Below are 21498 nucleotides of genomic sequence, written 5' to 3'. Positions count from 1 at the left end.
TAGTTTAAGGACAACCACCAATAACAGTCATGTCATAGCTGGAATTACAGGCAAATATGATATGGTATAATAACATGGATGATTGATATTTACTATATTATACATATTCTTTGGGAAAAGCATTACATTACATAGTATTCAATCATGGAAGGAATTCCCTTCCTCTGAAAGAAAGCCGGTTAGCTATAAACATCATTTAAATAATAAGGCCATTTCAAACCTTTAAAATCCAGTTTCCTCTTTGTCTTATTTTCATAAGGCATGTAAAACAAGCATTGTGAGGAATGCAAATGTGTCTATTGTAACAATTTGAAGCTTGAAAAACCAAAACAAAGCACCTGACACTCCTTACATAATGGGCATAAGCTGGATAATGATAAAATGCTTCCTTGGTTTTATCTGGCCATACGTTTTTACATCTCTCAGTCACTGTTTTATTCATCAGACTAGATCTACAAACATACCTTTGTGAATATGTCATATCCATATTGTCCATTCAAATAAAAACTTAATCTACACGCACTCTAAAATAGTGTCCACATTGATATTTTAATGACTGAACTACTGAACGCACAGAAAGCACACTAGAATTAAAGTGATTTTAGATAATGTTTAGATGTGTTTTGAACAGGAAATTAGAATGGAATTAAAATTTTAACAAGTAGGATCATATTCAATTCCTAAAGAACAATGTGGGGAGCGCATTATTACAGTTATTAGTACGATAATTAATGCAGATTTCTGCCTGCGGCTCACAGAGCTGCAAGCAAAAATCAGCGTTGAAATTACCGTACCAACGGCAATAATGTGCACCTCAAATTGAATATGCCCCATAATGTTCCCCAACACAGCAGCAATCCTGCTTCTACTCATGAAGGTGGTAAAATGTTCTTGTATTTATGCAAAAGAAACATTTTCATATGGAATGTCCACTTTAGAAGATATATATCGCCCAAATGAGTACATGATCGTTAAGATATGTCTAATGACAGAGTGTGCCTGAATGGATGTAAAATAATAGTGCTGGAACAACAAAAAATACTGAAAACTACTACATATAAGATAATAGCAGCCAAAACCAGACCCCTACACATCCTAGATACCACAAAAAGTGTGAAAACTACACTATACAAACTGTACCCAAACTGCATTTTACCATTATGTTATAAAGTCCATATATCATCCACTAGCAAATATTAAACAACCATGTGCAGAAAATCCAATAACTGTGGAGTAGCAATATAGGAAGGTATAGACCTACCCGAAAATATTAGTGATAGAATCCAGGAGGCCTCCTACGGCGGGCTGAGAGAGTCTCTTACTAAAGGAAATGGAGCACACGAGTAAGCCAGGTGATCAATAATGTCCGGACCTTAAAATATCTCAGTCACCAATGTAACAACAAGGACCACAAGCTCTACAAGCAATACACTAGGGACAACATTCAGCTACAAGCCAAGACAAGGTGGTGTATTCATGAAATGGACGTTCCCCTGTACGGTGTCATGTACGCAGGTGTATTTAGTAAGGTGGGTGCACATGCGGTTAGAGGAGGACGGAACGAGTACACAGAAATTTTGATGTCCACTTCCAGAATATCATCAGAATCAAGAAAACACTGCAACAAATTTATCAATTTTGTGAGTGTATCAGTCTGTAATACAGTGACAAATTTTACAGTGATTAAATTACTTTTGATTGGCAGATTTTTTTTTCTTAAATTTAGATTTAATTAATTCTGTGGGCAACAATAGCTAATTTTTTATTAGTCTACTTTATGGAACCAAAGTAAAGTTATATTGTCTGGAGGCACAGCACATAAATATTTATAGAAAAATAAAACGAAGACAAATTAATGACTTTAAAATGGGGACTGGGTGGAACTACAACCGCCACCCCCTCCGCCCCCCCTTGCTTCCTCTTATCTGAACCGTGGAGGTCCGTCCTGTACGACCCCATGCTCTGTGCTTTTGAGGTACCTGGAAAAGTTAGCTCCCCACTAAGGAGGGTCCAATTTGGAATAGGGTGCAGCAAACCACTAACAGCCTGGCCTCCTGCCCTCACAGATCAAGGTCCCAGCACCATTCGCTACTGCGCTGGTATTTACAATATTAATTAGCAAGTTCAGATTCTGTGTAAATGAGGACAGATGGAAACACTTGGGGAAAGAAAAACTCTGGTGCATGATGCAGCAACAGGAAATAGAAGGTACAGGGTACAGTATAAGCAGGCCAGGGCTTAGCGTTTCCTAGTGATGCTCCCGCACTGCAGTATAAGCAGGCCAGGGCTTAGTGTTTCCTAGTGATGCTCCCGCACTGCAGTATAAGCAGGCCAGGGCTTAGTGTTTCCTAGTGATGCTCCCGCACTGCAGTATAAGCAGGCCAGGGCTTAGTGTTTCCTAGTGATGCTCCCACACTGCAGTATAAGCAGACCAGGGCTTAGTGTTTCCTAGTGATGCTCCCGCACTGCAGTATAAGCAGGCCAGGGCTTAGTGTTTCCTAGTGATGCTCCCACACTACAGTATAAGCAGGCCAGGGCTTAGTGTTTCCTAGTAATGCTCCCGCACTGCAGTATAAGCAGGCCAGGGCTTAGCGTTTCCTAGTAATGCTCCCGCACTGCAGTATAAGCAGACCAGGGCTTAGTGTTTCCTAGTGATGCTCCCGCACTGCAGTATAAGCAGGCCAGGGCTTAGCGTTTCCTAGTAATGCTCCCGCACTGCAGTATAAGCAGGCCAGGGCTTAGTGTTTCCTAGTGATGCTCCCGCACTGCAGTATAAGCAGGCCAGGGCTCAGTGTTTCCTAGTGATTCTCCCGCACTGCAGTATAAGCAGACCAGGGCTTAGTGTTTCCTAGTGATGCTCCCACACTACAGTATAAGCAGGCCAGGGCTTAGTGTTTCCTAGTGATTCTCCCGCACTGCAGTATAAGCAGGCCAGGGCTTAGTGTTTCCTAGTGATGCTCCCGCACTGCAGTATAAGCAGGCCAGGGCTTAGTGTTTCCTAGTGATGCTCCCGCACTGCAGTATAAGCAGGCCAGGGCTTAGTGTTTCCTAGTGATGCTCCCGCACTACACTATAAGCAGGCCAGGGTTTAGTGTTTCCTAGTGATGCTCCCGCACTGCAGTATAAGCAGGCGAGGGCTTAGTGTTTCCTCGTGATGCTCCCGCACTGCAGTATAAGCAGGCCAGGGCTTAGTGTTTCCTAGTGATGCTCCCGCACTATAGTATAAGCAGACCAGGGCTTAGTGTTTCCTAGTGATGCTCCCGCACTGCAGTATAAGCAGACCAGGGCTTAGTGTTTCCTCGTGATGCTCCCACACTACAGTATAAGCAGGCGAGGGCTTAGTGTTTCCTCGTGATGCTCCCGCACTGCAGTATAAGCAGGCCAGGGCTTAGTGTTTCCTAGTGATGCTCCCACACTACAGTATAAGCAGACCAGGGCTTAGTGTTTCCTAGTGATGCTCCCACACTACAGTATAAGCAGGCCAGGGCTCAGTGTTTCCTAGTGATGCTCCCACACTACAGTATAAGCAGGCCAGGGCTTAGTGTTTCCTAGTGATGAATCGCATTATAGTAGAAGATAGGGGCTCAGTGTTTGGAAACCAGGAAATTTCAGTTTAAAAAAACCCAAAAACAAAAACAAAACAACAAAAAAAAAAAAAGCACAGCAGTAATTATTGGCCTTTTACTTAGCGGTCTCACTAGAGCTATGGGAATGTGTGGACATTTGAGGTAATTTTTCAATGGTTCAAGAATACAAATTTTAAAACAAAAAAGTGAGCAGACTGCAGAAATGGACATCTCAATCTCAAGTATTAATCTGATAAAGTAGATCATTGGACAACATATAAACACAAAGACAGCAATTCAAAGTATTATAAACTAAACATTAAAACATGTATAGAATAATGTTGAGATGTTGCAACTGTAGCGCTTCACAGACTTCTTTATATACACAGGACACAAGACAAGAACTGCTCATGCTCTTTATATAGCACTATAGGGTATCCCTAGACAAAACAAACATGCAGCTTATTGCCTGCTCACCTTGAAAGTCGGACCGGAGCAGCTGCAGCATCCCCCGGGGGATCAGCATTATCATTTAATACCTCTATATCATCATCTCTGCAGGAGAGGAAAACACACACCCTATGGTAAACTAATCCAAATAAAGCACCAAACCCAGCTGCTATGTCATAGCAATATGTACAGGAATTCAGCGCAAGAAAGGATAATATGTACTTATGTAAGAGATGGGTGTGTGCACATAGTGACAGACAGGTAAAGAATTAAAATGACAATGCCCCCATACATTCTTAATGTCAGGAAGCTTTTATGTGCAAATAATTACTGATGACAAAACAAATCTCTTCATGAATGAAAGCATCTAGTACAATCATTGCCAGAAAAATACAACAAATTCCGTTCCAAATTAACTGCCTATGTTAGGCTGGGTACACACTACAGAAATTTCAACCAACTTTTTATGCCGAGCGATTTTACATGCGATCGATGGTCCGATCGCTCGGTCCATGGACTGCATACACACTAGCCTTGTTTAGGACGATATAGGGAAGAGCAGACGTCTCTTTAGTGACTTTTTACAGCCATGTTGTCATGAGCGATGTCTGTCATTTCGTACTCACTGTTGTGGATCGGTCGGAAGTTTATACACACTACACAACGGAAACGAGATTGGAACGAAAATATTAAACAGTACGACCAACCAAATGAGGCGACAATCGTCCATTTGGGCAGACTTTCGACCATCGGGTCACTGCACACACTGACCCGACTTTTGAACGAGCGGTCGTATGTTGGCTGACTTAGCCGATTATTGGATGAAAACTGTGTAGTGTGTACCCAGCTTTATGTAGGAAAGCGGATACTATTTACCATGTAATAAAATATGTGTAGTAAGTAAGGAATCTCTTGTGACTGCACTGGAAAGGAACATTCCATGGAGGCCCCCTCTAAGAGTGTGACCATACTCACTGTTCCAATGACAGGGGTTCCTTGGCTGCCTCAGCCAGCTCTTTCTGCAGTCGTGCCTGCCTTCTCCTGAAAGACATTATATAGTAACGTTGTATGTCCCAGTAATGTAGGCAGAAAAATCAGTTACCCAGTATTGTATTGTGGCTGTACCCATTATAATGGTCATAATAACCAGGAGCAATGTGGAATGTAAGTGTTAGAAGCTTAATATAACCACAATGAACAGCTACCCCTGGCAGCCATGGGTATGCTGGTGCTTGTAGAACTACAAGCGCCAGCATGCCCAAATATTTAATGGCAGCCTGGGTATGCTGGGCCCTGCAGTGCACCAGGGGCAAAATAGATTTATACATTTAATAAACTAATATTACCCCACACACACCGCCCCATGGGTGCGGAAGGTGCCCTAGCGCTACCAGCACAGGGCTGGTTGAACCTAGGAGAAGGGGCCACATTTTATTTTTGCAGACCCACTCTCCCTAGGGAATCCAGCCTCGTGCTGACTGGCCTAGGGCTGGTTTGGCATTAAGGCAGGGGGGCCCCACCCTGCGGGTTTCCCTGCTATAGTACCATCAGCCCGCACTGGCAACAACTAGTGCTGGTATTCGTAAATTCATGATGACCCCCACTCTTTTTGTCACCCCCAATTTTGCTAGTACAGGCCTAGGCTGGCAGCACTAGAGTTGGTTAAGTTGGAATTCTTAAGATTATCTCTTTGACCTTCTTTGAAAATTTACAGGTTGACAACAGAAAAGAACCACTTAGTCCATTTACCTGCACACAGAGACATATTTCTCTTTTGCACTGTATGGGCCCTCACCATATCTACTGGGAGGTGACTGCTCTATCGTTCTAGCATTACTACTAGAATGTTATCCATTCTACCATCCTAGACGCAGTATATACTTGCACACCAAGCATATTGCAGTGAGGTTAAGGTAGAGTACCATGAGTGACAATGATACCACTTCCATACTGCCGCCCCCTGCAATTTCCCGGGTTTTTCAAGCGGGGATTTTGCAGAGTCTCCAAGCGTCCCAGCTCAGAGACCCCGTTCACAATGCACCTTGGACCTGGGAATTTATACTGAACACGGGTCTGTCCTGGCAATAAGTGTGAGTCATCACAAGAGGAGCTTTCATTAGCTGAAAAATAATGAGGTCATTTAAAGGGGACTATTTTTTTTTTTTTGCACACACAGATGAGGCCAAAGTGGGTGGTGTCTTTTCACAGCATTGCTTTAATCATGACGAGTCACATTTGTATAGCCTGAAGTTCATGTTTTATAACGATGCATAAAGATGACGTCATCCTCAAGCCTCCCAGACACCCAATCAGCGACTTTACGTGAAACCCGGGTCGAAAAACCTGGGTCTCACCATTCATAATGCAGGCTAACCAAGGCCGACACGGGAATTACCCCACCAAAAGTCCCGGGACTAAATTCCAGGTTTTCAGACCCGGAATCTTTCACGAACACCATTCATATGGCGCCTAAACCCATGTCGTCTGAGCTTGCCCCGACAAAAACCCGGGTTTTTCATGCAGTATGAATGGGGTGTGAATGAACCTTACTTTGAGTCTTTCTCATTTTCAGCATTGAGCCGGTTGGCTTCCAGAGCCTTCTCTGCCATCCAGCGAGTCACCAGCTCCTGGTTATCTTCTGTAGTTTTACGAAGCTTTCCTTCCAGAGCGTTAAAGGTGATCTGCAGGGCGTCGTACTCGTCCTTCAGGGTTTGGTTGGTGCGCTCAAGCTCCTGTAATTTGTTTCGTAAGTCCTGGCACTCAGTCTCAAGCTCACTAATGGTGCGCAAGTATTCCTCTATCCTGCAATAAAGGCCAGAAGACACCAGGTAAGTTTTGTTGATAAACTGGCATGAGGCTGTGAATATATACAGTAGGTCAGACTGTACTGCATGTCTTAGGCTACTAGCACAATGTAAAACAATAAAGACATATGAAATACTCCTACTGTATGGCAGTCTGTCTTCTCTCTCCCCTGTGGTATAGATGCCAACACCAGAATCACCATAGAATGTTTTTACTCACGTTGCTTTGTTGGTCTGGATTTCTTTGTCCTTCTGCTGCATCTGGTTGTTCAGTTCTATCACTGTCTGAGCCAGCTGAGAGGGAGGGATATGGGGATTTAACGACAGCCCAGAGAAAACGGATCGAAAAGTGTTAGCATAAATGGGCATCTTCCCTGGAGCTACACAGAACTATTACAACTCAACAATGCTAATCTGTGCTGAGTGAATTACAGCAGCTAAATAAAACGGAATCATTTCAAACTATTGCACTGCGCTACCTTTTATTCTAAATAGCCGGGGGCAATGTTTTTCTTTTTATTACATGGAATATACACATACCTAGAAACATTGCACACAATAAAACTAAAATTTTAAATGGCAACACCTTAAATCCGCATAGAAAACAGGTTGCATTTTTTCTAAATATATATTTATATGCCACTGTCAACTGAATGAATGGTGTATGTGTGTGTATTTGTTACTTAAAATGTATTACACCTATTATTTTTTTGCAAAATATAGGGGCATATTCAATTGTCAGCAGGATTGCTGAAAATCCTGCGGTCCGCGCAGGATTACCGTAATGGTAATCCTGCGCGGAAAAACCGTTAATACAGTAATTTACTCGCAGGGAGCTGCGAGCTGAAATACAGCGAGAGATTATCGTATTAACGTTATTAGTTTTCCCGCGCTCGAACCCGTGGACAATTGAATACCCCCCATAGAGTACATTTTTGTTTATTCAATTCCACAGTTGCTAAATATGATAAAAAAAAAAATTGCCATTCATTTGTTAAAAAAATAATAATTGTATTTACATTGTATTCGTTAAACTATACAAAACATTTGGAGGCACTTTACTCATGCCCACTTGTTAGATTTGACGTTTGCACGTTCTTGAATGATTGAGGAATGTTTAATACACACAAAGGTAATAGAAACTCTGAATCTTTCCTGCTTTATTCATCTAAGCAGTCCTGTAGTCAAGGTTAGCGACAGGATAGAATAGCCTTCATTTCATTGGCTAGCTTGTAAAGCATGCTTTTAGGAGTGCAATAAGATGTAATAAAACATAAACAGTGCACATAGCAGATGAAGGTGCCAGGTACCTCTCCCCGTTTTTTATGGAGCTCTGTTAGCTCCTCTTGGTGTTTTATCCTCATCTGAGCCATGTCCTGTAGAATTGCCTCATTTCGCATCCCATCTGGGCCTGGACTAGAATGGGGAACAGAAAGGAATTCAGTATATCATCATCTATTTATAGCGAAACTAATTCTGCAGCGCTGTACAGAGAACTCATTCACATCAGTCCCTGCCCCATTGGGGCTTACAGTCTAAAATCCCCTAACATACACACTCACAGACCGAGAGAGACTAAGGGCAATTTAATAGCAGCAGCCAATTAACCTACCAGTATGATTTTGGAGTGTGGGAGGAAACCGGAGCACCCGGAGCAAACACAGGGAGAACATACAAACTCCTCACAGATAAGGTCATGGTCGGGAATTGAACTCATGACCCCAGTGCTGTAAGGCAGAAGTGCTAACCACTAAGCCACCGTATATGTATATATGTAGATTTAAAAAAAAAAAAAAAAAAAAAAAAGAGTCATATATAAAACAACACACTAAGTGCAAAAATAAATAAAAATAAATTATTAGTGAAGTCTGAAGAAGGCCGCACAGACAAGCAGATAGTATCTTCTGGCCACATTTTCCAATATAATCCAATCCATTTCAATAAGATTATCAGGAATTGTGCTTGTTTTATGGCCACACACACACACACACCGCAACAGTGCACCAAATTGCCCTACTTTCCACGTAGTATTGCCCTGTGCGACCAGCTTTAGACTACAATAATGACAATAGTTAATATGACAATACATGCAATGTTCAGACGGAAATCTCTGCACATTTTTCCTCGCTCCCAGTCGCGGTGAGCAGAAAACAGAGATACCTTAAGGTAATAAGCAGCAAAGTGCGGCACATCGCTCCGAATTTAACCTCCCCCTAAGACTTATCCGCTTTGTCCATGACCTTTCTGGATGCAAATTTATTAGGCGACAGATATGTAGTAACATATCTGTCGCCTAATAAAATTGATGAAATTTGATTACATAACATTGTGTCCACATTTTTCTCTCTTTTACAGATGTTCGTTGGGATACCTGATGTCATGGCGGCTCTGCTGATCATACTTCTCCACTTGCAGTTTATCAGCCAAAACAGACTGAAAGTCAGACTTCTCCAGTAACTTGTTATCTGATGAGAGAACACAAACTCAATTAACAAGAGGGGAAACCTCTCTGCCTGGGGGATCATCTAAGCATAGCTGACAGCTCTGTGTCCTTGACCCAAGCCTCTGTACTTGTTCATTCCCCAGAGAAGTCAATAGCTACCACTGCAATCACAGCACAATGACATGTTTAACTATTTAGTTGCTCACTTTATATTTCTCTATTCTGCCAAACATATTACAGTATATAGCAATTGTAAAGCAAACATGTTATTCGTACAGTTTTACTTTACAATCTAAAACGAAAAATGTTTATTTTTGTGTTTGTTTTTTTTCTTACAAACTAAAGGGAAGTTGGGAAGATGATATGATCAAGAAGACTGAACCGGAGGTGAATGTGAAGTGCGAGATGGATAGTGAACAAGGAGTCAGGGTAAACTTCTCCGAAATAAGAGTTTAAGATCATGGTGAAGCATTCAAGGTATAGAGATTAATTTGAGTATGGTCCACAAAGACATGAAGGGGTAGAAACCTCAGATCATGAGCAGAGATTTCTGTCAAATCTCCCTCGCGAAGTGTCTGACGGATTCAATTACCCCTGAAAAGTCCAGGATATTAACAATTGGAAATTACCTTTGGAAGTGAACTTGTCAATATCATCATTTATTTATAAGTCGCCATAGATTCCGCAGTGCCAGATATATAGCATTATAAGAAACATACAAAATCATCTTAAGCATAAAAAAAACATGATAGAAGACAGGTACAACAAGGTACGTGGGACATGAGACAGCAGGAAGAGAGGGCACTGCCCCAGAGAGCTTATAGCCTAGAGGACTGTCATTTTAGTAGCGGCAAGTTTAGAAGTGTGTTGTGGGTGGTAACCAAGTTGAAAATGGTCAAGTAGGATGTTTTCAGAGAGGAACTGGGTAAGACTTATGTGTCAGTCATTCTAGAAGTTTTGAAATTAAATTGAGCAATGAGATGAATCACAGATTACCAAATCCAGAGATCTCTTAATCAGAATAGGGGCGATAGAGCATGTTTTACAGAGGATGGAAAAGAGATCAGTGAGGAGGATGCAGAAAAGTTGATCGGAAACAAGGTCAAGAGGGAAGGTGGTTATAATAATGTTATAGCATTTTGTTAAATAACGCTGCACAGGATACACACAATCATGGTATAACCAGAAAGGAAACTATTAGAGGTGCTAAAGCCACACTTAGAAACATACAACACAGACTAAATCTAAGATACACCTCTATTAATAAATTACGATTTCTACTAATTAAGCATATTTATAAAAGGTGGTAACCACTTTGGGTTATCCCTGCATACAAGTTCCACACATGTCAAAGCAATAGTATTGGGGGACTAGTCCAGTCCCCCACTTGGGAGAGATATTGATGAATAATCACTGCTATTGACTGTCCCAGTACTTCAACCTACTATATAGATGCTTAACATCTAAATACATAATTCCATATTAAGACAGAAAATTGCATTGTTACTGGGTGCATATGCTGCTGTCAACTTTCTAGAGTTATAAAGTAATTTATTCTATTCCAAAACTCTGATTAAAGTGTATTTTCCTTTTGAAATATTAAACAATGACTAAATTTAGATTTTATATCGCACTAATAAAGCAGTTACTTTTCCTTTAAGTATAAATACTCCAGTTGCTTTATGTATAGTATTAAACTCAGTAATACATAGTCTAGATATATTAATATCAAATAGTGGTTTAACAACACCCAAAACCCTGACAAACATATCCAAGACTGGGAATCGGATTTGGACCATTTGTATCTTTAAAAAGTGTCCAAATGAATACCAAGATTAATTAGCACACTACATCCTATATGTTTCTCAGTAGACGTTATTTAACACCAGTTAGAAAAGACAAATTCAACTCCAGTTCTATTGTGCTTTAGGGTGAGTGGAGAATAGAGAGACCTTGAACACTCTTAGAGGAGTTATCCTTTTGGAAAAGGTATTATACAAGTAGCTGGAATGTTTGATCGCTCTTACCGAGAGATCCTATCGAAAGATCTAATACATATGCAAATCATTTAGTAACTTGCATTATTACCGCAGCTAGGTGGACTATTATTTCCTCTTAGCAAATACAGCTTTTAAGTCTAGCGCTTGAGGCCTTTGCTTGTCCAGATCCTAATTTCTATCTTTTATTCTCACTTTATTAAACATGACCGACCGACAAATGAACTACATGAACTTCACTGGCAAGAAGAAATGAGTGAAGCTCTAAGCCCAGACGACTGGTCCTGAATTGGAGAGGGAGAAACTAAGAGTTCAATTTGTACGCAAATAAAAGTAAATACAAATTACTGCGCCACTGGTACCTAGTGCCGTCTCAACTCAGTGCAACATACTCTTTGGTCTGGTGGAGCTGCCCAAAAATGAAAGACTTCTGACAAGAAGGGGGGAATTCAATTCCCCCCAACGTATCGTCACGCTAAACCTACTACTATTATTATGGCAAATTTAACCCGCTGCGAGCAAAAAGCCAGCGTTGAAACTGCCGTAATAATGGTATTTAATCGCACTATTATTGTAATACCGGGGGGGGGGGGGGAAGAACATCCCAGCTCTAATGAATAAAGTCCAACCTCCTGCTCGTTAGATCGTTCCTTGGTTATTTAGTCATTATTGAGCTATGTATCTAAAGGCACTTATGATTTACTGCTTAATATGTCTAATGCTTGAATTATTCACTTGAGACTATACCCTCCCTCCCCATTGGTCTCCTTTACAACCCCACTAAAATATGAATAAAATATGATGTGGTGTTTGGTAAATCTAGTGATAGTGTAGCGATCCAGACACTCAACCTTTGAACTGAACATCCAATTTGGTCAAATCGAGCTGCAGGTTAGGCCCCATGTGTCGCCAGCTTTAGACCATGTACCAGTTTTAACCAAAGTTGTAGGATGTGGTGAACCAAATTAAATTACCAATTTACAGCAAAGGAGAACTAATGGCAGGTTTTTATTATTTTGGCCCTTCATCATCATTTATTTATATAGTGCCACTAATTCTGCAGCGCTGTAGAGACCTTATTCACATCAGTCCCTGCCCCATTGGGCAAAAATGGCGCAGGGACTCTTTTTTTTATATAGCAGCCAATTAGCCTACTTGTATGTTTTTGGAGTGTGGGAAGAAACCGGAGCACCTGGAGGAAACCCATGCAAACACAGGGAGAACATACAAACTCCACACAGATAAGGCCGTGGTCGGGAATTGAACATATGACCCCAGCGCTGTGAAGTAGCAGTGCTAACTACTTAGCCACTGTGCTGCCCTTCAAAATATCTAAGCAAACTTGGTATTCTAATAAATCTTTAGGAAATTAGTACAGTGTAATACGCTCCTTTATAACAATTAACCAATAGGTTTTGTAGAATATGTCCAGGACTCTTACTAATGGAGAACGTGCCTATAAAACAAACTGCATACGTTTCATATGCTGGGGCTGACTAGGCGGCATTCATCCCCCCCAGAGCGTTTAAAATGTTCCTAATAGGCTGCTGAGTCAAGCCTCGCTCCCTGGGCTAAAATTTACCATCCAGCCCAAGTTCATATGATTAGTGTTCAATCACAAACAATGGTTTTATCTCTGATCATGCAGATTACTGCTTGTTAGACCTTTTGTTATTGATATGTTGCAGTATGCTACACAACTAACTATATACAATGGATACATATATAATAGTTACACTGTAGGATGAGATCCTCAAAAGCCTGGCTCTGTTCTCTGTCTCTTCTCCTCAGCTCTCTGGAGATGTGAAGTTTCCAGCATGGGAATCCACCTGTCCTACAACTGGCAGCCATAACTGTGGTGAGACTTCTTCCTGCCACCAGCCTCACATGTTCCTGTCAGGTCTTCCAGTTCTGTGTCACATCCACCAACCTAATTATGTGCATGTATGTAAATGTCCACGTCCTTATACTGCACCTCTACATGTATGTGGACTCCCCGTATCACTGCACCTCTACATGTATGTGTGATCCACTTATAGCTGCACCTCTACATGTATGTGTGATCCACTTATAGCTGCACCTCTACATGTACGTGGACTCTCCTTATCGCTGCACCTCTATATACATACAACCTCCTGTCACTGCACCCCGGTGTATTCGGTATAGTAATGGCTAGATCCCTTCATGGAAAGGACCTTCTGACATCACCAGGTCATGTGACTGCTGTAGTCACATGGTGCACAGGAGGAGGAGGCTGCTGGTGGGAATGTTCCTGTGTAGCTGTTGGAAGTAATGCAGTATCACAGCATGTACTAATGTGATGGAGTATCAGAGCTGTGTACTAAAGTAATGCAGAATCAGGTAAACTGCAATATTTCTACAGAATTCAAATTGTTTTCCCTGTTAGGCTTATTCACGTGTAAGGTCCCTTTCAGGCATCATTTAATCTCTTAGAACCAGGGCACATTGAAGTGCATTAACCAGTTTACATGTCAGCAATTTGAATATTCCATGATTATTAATGAGTATTCTTAAAATCGCATTGCATGTCATATGTGTTTTTAGTGCTAACACTAAGGGGCCTATTTATCAAATGTTTTCCCCCCTGTAAAATTCCCGAAAACAACAGTTTTCAGGGATTAAACACTAAATTGGTATTTATGATTGTAGCATTGCAGCAGATATCATAGATATCTCTGTTGCTTTTCATCTCATTGTTTTACTGAGCACTCCCCATAACAGTGTATGGGGAGTGCTCAGTAACGCTATTTAACAATAAATGAAATTAACTTTTCAATCATGTTAATGTACGCTAGCTCAAGTTGGTGTACACTATCATAATTGAAAAGTTTCAGTGCTGTCAGCTCTGCTCCGTAGAGCAAAGCTGAACAGCGCATGTGTGGAGGGATCACATGATCTCTCTCTGCAACTATAATGGCCGAGAGAGAGCAGAGATGTCTGTGCGCATGCCCGAGGGTTTCACTCGGTGCATGCGCACTGGAGTCAGAAGAGGAGCCCCGTTCATCGCATGCTGCTTCGGGAACGAATAGGCAGTGGTAAGTATGTTTTCCACTTCACAGGAGCAGCAGTTTTTCGGAACTGCTGTTCCTGTGTTGCTTTTTTAATAAATCTGAGAAATAGTTCAATCCTTATCAATGCGATAAGGATTGAAAACTATTTTTAATTTTTGGTGACCGTTGATAAATGTGCCCCTAAATGAGATATACTTTGTAATGGACAGTGATCCTAATGGCACTTTGGTTTTGCTGTAGTCATTTTATGACTCCCATAGTGAATTCCAGAGTTGGTCCTGGAGAAGGGCAAATTTAAGTAACGCTTTCAGATTGCAGTACTTTCAAAGCAATACAATAAAGGCTGGGGAGGGGTGAAGCAAAATTAACAGGTGCTTGCCGAGAGCTTTGAGGGATTTTTACAAAATGGTCATACGTGAGTACATAGGCCTTGTATAATTCTCTATGGTAGCAGAACATTTAGATTTTGTTACTTGTCAGGTAACATGACAGGTAAAGACCAAAAGCAAAAAAAAATATGTGTTGTGGTAAGAAATAACGTGGCTTTTTGCTCCCACCTCTATGGGGTGCAAGCAATAGTCAGGGTTCTTTCAGTAAGTAAAAAAAAAATCTGCGAGGTGTCTCGCGGCTGTTCCGAGAGACACTTTGTGCGGATTTTGTTTTAATTTAAATTCCACCTAAAAATGTATGAGTGGAGTGTTCAAATGTAAAGGGTGTTAAAGTCAATACATGTATTGCAGTTAATGATAGGCAACATTAGATATCCACAGAAAGAATGTCTCCAATGTTTTGGAGAAATGTAAAGTACTTTGGCAACAGCCATGGGGGTTGGTAACAGGAAGAATTATTAGAACAGAGAAGTAAGAAATTCTTCTCCTGTTAGCACTTAATGGATAATGCAATATCCTCATTGCATTTCATTCCATTCAATGGGATGCAGACATAACAAAGGTTTGCTATCCACAGCCATAATGAGCTTTTTGTGGTGACATGAGAAGATCCTGCATACATAGATGTGACCTTTCCATGAAAACTCTTGACCATCCAGGTCAAATATAATGGGGTTCTTCTTATTTATTTTTTATTAACACTTTCTTAGAGTTTGGGGATAGATCCTATGGTTTATTTTGCAAATGTAACCACTATCTGTAAGCATATATAAATCTCTAGTATAGTGTACTTAGCACTAATGTCCCTGCAACTCCTGCCATTTTAAAGAGGGCGGGCGCTATGAGTCCTTGTATAACTGGTGCCTCCATTCCATCATATTGTCAACATAATACAATTGAGAAAGTAGTATGTGCCACTCAGTTCAAACCTGAGGATATCCAGTTAGTGGCAAGGGGGAGACCAACATAGACAAAGTACTTACTACATCTGAAAATGGCAGGAGAGGAAGGTGCTATATACACTTTGCTAGAGGTGTATTTAGCATATCTGACCTTAAGTGAAAAAATAAGCAAAACTATTTAGTCTTTCATTTTGTTTGTGTGTATATATATATATATATATATATATATATATGTGTGTGTATATATATATATATATATATATGTGTGTGTGTGTATATAATATATATATATATACATATATACATGTGTTAGTTTGTGTACATATATATGTGTGTGTGTGTATATGTGCATATATATATATATATATATATATATATATATATATATATATATATACATGTACATGGGACACTTTGCCACCATCTAATAGAGGCAATCTACACACACAAACATACTTGTTTTTGATGCTTCGTGAGGACCCATGTCTGGAGCATGGCGTATAGGGACACCCCTTTCCCAATGCCCTGTCGACAGAACAATCATAGGGGTATGTGTAGAAGCGGTTTGTCACCAGAGTTACCACATGAGATTTGCACTTTGACTTTTCATAAAGTACTGACTCTGACTGGAAAATGGGGAAAGTGTCATGTATTTTGACTGTCTGAGGACATCCACATCCCCGCATACATAAATGAATAAATAATAACAATGGTAAGGAAAGTTTTGTGTATCCTGGCTGTCTGAGGACATCCTAATGTCCGCTTACACCGACACTTAGCCATGGAGGCTACAGTCCTGTTCGACCACTTTGCATCATTTCAATAAGTTTGATCCCTCTTTAAAGCTGTTATATGGTTCTTCATGTAGAATTTCACCCCCGACCAGTTCCGATCTTTGAGTTGGATGGTTCAGCCATGAGGCCCGCAACACATTCTCGCTTTACGCACCTGTCATGTCTGTATAAACCTCATCAGGTGTTTCTTCACAGGCTGAACTTCCTCTCTGTCCCAGGATTTCCTCCGCACTTCTTTGCAACCTGATAGGAAGTAGAGTGGTCCAGTTGTCCACTGTATTACTGTAGACAATGAAGGATTTATCTGATGCATGGGGTATGTTGAAATATTGGTTTAATCCCTGGGCAGTGGTGTCAAATATGAATTGTAGATTTACCAAATGGGTATTACAGTGCCAACAACAGAACCTGTCGATGGGTTCACTGCAGGTAATAGATAAGGATGTCACTCACCAGCCCTCAATGCTGGATAATCCCTCCTGACTCCCCAGACATAAATACTCCACTGTGGGAGGGGAGAAGCTAATGTGGCACATATATCAAAGGTAACGAGTAATGTGAAGGAGTAATGTAGGAGTGGGGTTGGTTATTGGGTAATATAATAAATGAACCTGGTTAAAGCATAAATACAATCTCATGCAATAAAATTACTTGCAAACAATTAGTAGTTTAAAATAAAAATTATAAATATAATCAAATAGCATAGGTATTACAACATCATCATTTATTTGTATGGTGCCACAGATTCCGTAGTGCCTGACAATCGTACAGATATGACATACATGAAAACAGTGTACATAATAAGAAGGGTACAGTCAAGCAGAATAAATACATGGATGCAATTAACAGAGCATATCCCAGAGACTAACAAGGAGAATGGACAGTCAACATTTAATCATTAAGTGATTGCAATTAATTCTAAAATACTTTCAATATGATTAAATGTTAGCAATATCTCTTATCTGACACTGGCTTAGAACAAGGTAACTATTTCTAACTAGTAAGATGTGTGGTTGCACTTTATTGGTTTTAACTCGGAGAGTCTGAATAGTATGAACTTGATGCAATGTGCAAGTCATTTCTTGATTACCTATAAACCCCAATTGTCAATTCTGGTCTGATAAATATATTTTTATGCATTTTGATAACACATACAGACAACTACATATTAATAAATATTAAAACCTAAATATATTATGTTCACAATAACCTCTGTGACCTATGAGACCTCCACAGAAATATTAACAGGGCTCTCTCCCAGGCTGACGGTCACCTATGGACTTGATGTGCCCACTGATGCCCGTCCAGCACCTCTCTAGGTGCACGCCTCCTACCTGCTTTTGGAAGATGCCTCCACAAATGAAAAGTTTGCATACGTTTGCGGGGAGGCAGAAATAGAGCCACCCAAAGGCTTATATCATAGTATCAGGGGGTGCAGGTGCTATGGGGCCCTTAGCAGTTTTTTTTAACAAAGAGGTCCAAATCAGTATGTTGCCTAGGGTCCCATGGGGTCTTACACCCCAAGAACTACTTTCAGTAACTAAAATGTTTCAGAGTTTCTCCAAAAATACTGCTTGGTTTAGACTCCCAACAAAAGGGTACATGGGGATTGTCTTTATTACATGTGGCACTTTAGAGTGTTTGAAGCACTTCTAACTAAGGTACTCAATGCAATAAATCCCATTAAAAATGTAGGACGAGACCTCAGTCTTTACCATATCAGAAATCATGCTAAATTGATGCCCGTGCACTTTGTTCACAAAGTAAGGAACATACCTAAAACTGCTCCATCTCCACCCCTTCATCTCATTCCAGTAACCCTGCTCTGAAATTGAAATCTATTGTTTTGCACTGCTCCACATTACATACTTACTAGTAAGAACGGCCTTTGCTGCGACCAACACTCACATTGGCTGGAGCAGACTTCTACTCCTCCACAAACGCCGCAGACATGTTCTGAAGACCTATGCGCTTTGGCAGAAATCTTGGTGCAGTTGAACAAATCGAGGTACACCACCACGAAAAAGGATTTTGCTCTTGGCCTTGCCTTTTGTGCCAGTCATAAATGACCTGTGTTGTACACATTTAATGTCCTGAGTTTACTTTCAATTTTGTCCTGGCTTGCCTGAGAAAAGTGTCCAGTTCCAGCACTGTTGCAGGGAGTGTATCTCCTGGACCACCTCTGAGAACCCTCTGTTCTACTTGTTGGAGGAACAGAGCTATTTTGAAAACATCATGTTTAGACAGAGCTCCCCTTTAAATATTCAATATTGTTATAAAGTTATCTGAAGCGCAGTGGTAGAAAGGACGTTGTGTCGCAAGCTCGTATTTGCTACATGTACAGTCGCATTACTATGTGTGAATCAGAGCATGTATCCCACGGTAACCATTTCCAGGGCACATGTTAGCATGTTATGTGCTTGCAGTGTAACACGTGGTACCCAGTTTTTTTAATGGCAATTACATATGTTTCCTACAAGTAATGTCGTCAGTCTCAGTCACCCTATCTCAGTAGTTTCCATACTAGAATGGAGGTTATAGTACAGTGAGGCTGGGTACACACTACAGGTTTTTCCGCCAACTATTGGGTCAACGAAATGATAAACGACCATTAAGGCCAATATAACGTTAGTGTGAATACTGAAACGATGAATGATAGTCGTTCCAAAGTACCGATCACCATTTCATTTGATTGTTCAGCAGAACTTTAAATCTCGTTCAGTTATGAAATGATGTCCTTCCAAACCTGCATTGTGTATACACTCACAATCAGGATCTCCATAGAGTTTACAGAGTCATGATCATTTCAGCAGATGGTTATTACAGTTGAAGAGCAGAGATCTAAGGGCAAATTTTTTAATACCTGTATAGTGTGTACGCATGAATTGCCATTCTGATCATGACTTTTATTTTGGTTAATTCGTTAGTACATTTGTTGTAGATAACACATTGGTCGGAAAATTCTGTAATGTGTACCCAGCTCATAACAGGAGTGCTCATCTACACAGAAACCACATGCAGGGCCGCCGTCTGGGGGTACGGCCAGCACAGCTGTGAGGGGCCCGGACAGACTAGGGGCCCAGACAGACCTCTCCATCTGTCAGTGCTCCCTGGACTGTCCGGGCCCCTCAGTCTGACCGACCGCGCTGCCCCTTCTCCACAATGCTGCAGCTCCCAGGCTCTGATAGCTGCGCTCCCAGTCTGTCAGTGACCAGGTGCTGCAGCATCACAGAGGAGAAGGTAAGTTAATTGGGTATTTATTTGATAGGGGAGGGGAGAAGCAGATAGAAGAGGGAGACATTAACTGTAATTGGGGGGGTTGAGAGGGGCAAATTTATGGCGATTGTGGGGAGAGGGGAAAGGGGAACATTTACTTTGGGGAAAGGAGATAGGGGAACATTTGCTGTGATTGCGGGGAGGGGAGAGGGGGACATTTACTGTGATGGGGGAGAGGAACATTTACTGTGATGAGGGAGTAGGGGGGAATGAACTGTGATGAGGGATAGTTAAGGTGCCCTTCTCCCTCTCCCTCTCCCCCCCTCTCCACAATTAAGGTCCCCCTCAATCCCCTTCCACAATTAAGGTCCCCCTCTCCCTCCCCCTTCCACAATTAAGATCCCCCTCTCCCTCCCCCCTTCCACAATTAAGGTCCCCCTTTTCCTCCCCCCTTCCACAATTAAGGTCCCCTCCCCCCTTCCACAATTAAGTTCCCCCTCTCCCTCCCCCCTTCCACAATTAAGGTCCCCCTCTCCCTCCCCCTTCCACAATTAAGGTCCCCCTTTTCCCCCCTCTCTCTCCACAGATCAGGTCCCCCAGGTTCTCCCTCTCCCCCCTCCCTCCACTGTTATGGTCCCCTGTGCTCTCACTCCCCCCCCCCCCCCCCCCTCCTTAAAAAAAAAAAAAAATAGCTTATTTACTTACCTGCTCCTCCGCGATGCTGCAGCTCTGACTCCCGGTCACTGATACACTGGGAGTGCGGCTCGCGGTGATGACGTCACCGCGCTCCCAGCCTATCAGAGTCTGGGAGGCAGAGCTGCAGCATCGCGGCGAAGGTCCCCCTCTCCCCTCCCCGTAATCACAGTAAGTGTCCGCCTCTCCCCCCCACAGTTAATGTCCCCCCCTCTCCCCCCCAATCACAGTTAAGGTGCCCTTCTCCCTCTCCCTCTCCCCCCCTCTCCACAATTAAGGTCCCCCTCAATCCCCTTCCACAATTAAGGTCCCCCTCTCCCTCCCCCTTCCACAATTAAGATCCCCCTCTCCCTCCCCCCTTCCACAATTAAGGTCCCCCTTTTCCTCCCCCCTTCCACAATTAAGGTCCCCCTCCCCCCTTCCACAATTAAGTTCCCCCTCTCCCTCCCCCCTTCCACAATTAAGGTCCCCCTCTCCCTCCCCCCTTCCACAATTAAGGTCCCCCTTTCCATTCCCCCTTTCACAATTAAGGTCCCCCTCAACTCCCCTTCCACAATTAAGGTCCCCCTCTCCCTCCCCCTTCCACAATTAAGGTCCCCCTCTCCCTCCCCCTTCCACAATTAAGGTCCCCCTTTTCCCCCCTCTCTCTCCACAGATCAGGTCCCCCAGGTTCTCCCTCTCCCCCCTCCCTCCACTGTTATGGTCCCCTGTGCTCTCACTCCCCCCCCCCCCTCCTTAAAAAAAAAAAAAAAATAGCTTATTTACTTACCTGCTCCTCCGCGATGCTGCAGCTCTGACTCCCGGTCACTGATACACTGGGAGTGCGGCTCGCGGTGATGACGTCACCGCGCTCCCAGCCTATCAGAGTCTGGGAGGCAGAGCTGCAGCATCGCGGCGAAGGTAAGTAAAAAAAAAAGGGAAGGCACGGTCGGTTACTGCGGGGCCCGGACAGTCCTGGAAGTCTGGGCAGACGGAGAGGTCTGTCCGAGCCCCCTAGTCTGTCCGGGCCCCTCACAGCAGTACTGGCCGTACCCCCCTGATGGCGGTCCTGATAGGGGGCTTATGTTTGGCAAAGAGAGAGGGGGGCACATGTATGGGGAGGGGGTGCCCTGCCAGATTAATTAGTACTGGCCCCCACAGATTCTGATGGCAGCCCTGACCACATGACGTGTACAAATGTTTGTGATAATGGATAAAATGGATGTCCACACT

At 42.3% G+C, this 21498-nt stretch overlaps 2 protein-coding genes across 5 annotated transcripts in view; one reads left to right on the top strand and one right to left on the bottom strand.

Moving 5' to 3' along the window:
- The window catches only part of ATG16L1 (autophagy related 16 like 1), a 34477-nt gene extending 20986 nt beyond the window's left edge, over positions 1-13491 (bottom strand). For 2 of the 4 annotated variants that reach the window (XM_075201745.1, XM_075201746.1), the window contains exons 1-8: positions 12997-13491; positions 9192-9285; positions 8131-8236; positions 7041-7114; positions 6567-6818; positions 4992-5057; positions 4044-4121; positions 1262-1321 (exon numbers count right to left, since the gene is read on the bottom strand). In XM_075201745.1, the coding sequence (XP_075057846.1) occupies positions 1262-1321; positions 4044-4121; positions 4992-5057; positions 6567-6818; positions 7041-7114; positions 8131-8236; positions 9192-9285; positions 12997-13111 (845 nt within the window). In that variant the 5' untranslated portion in view covers positions 13112-13491. The remainder of the gene's footprint in view (positions 1-1261; positions 1322-4043; positions 4122-4991; positions 5058-6566; positions 6819-7040; positions 7115-8130; positions 8237-9191; positions 9286-12996) is intronic. The other 2 variants (XM_075201747.1, XM_075201748.1) reach the window with 1 other exon arrangement.
- A 23-nt stretch (positions 13492-13514) lies between these two features.
- The window catches only part of NGEF (neuronal guanine nucleotide exchange factor), a 305718-nt gene continuing 297734 nt past the window's right edge, over positions 13515-21498 (top strand). The window contains exon 1 of the mRNA XM_075201742.1: positions 13515-13621. The gene's annotated coding sequence lies outside the window, so the exon portion shown is untranslated. The remainder of the gene's footprint in view (positions 13622-21498) is intronic.

The sequence above is a fragment of the Mixophyes fleayi genome, chromosome 3 (assembly GCF_038048845.1).
Source record: "Mixophyes fleayi isolate aMixFle1 chromosome 3, aMixFle1.hap1, whole genome shotgun sequence".
Classification (NCBI taxonomy): Eukaryota; Metazoa; Chordata; class Amphibia; order Anura; family Limnodynastidae; genus Mixophyes; species Mixophyes fleayi.
Note: the sequence above shows the minus strand (reverse complement) of the source record. Positions and strands in the feature narration are given on the sequence as shown.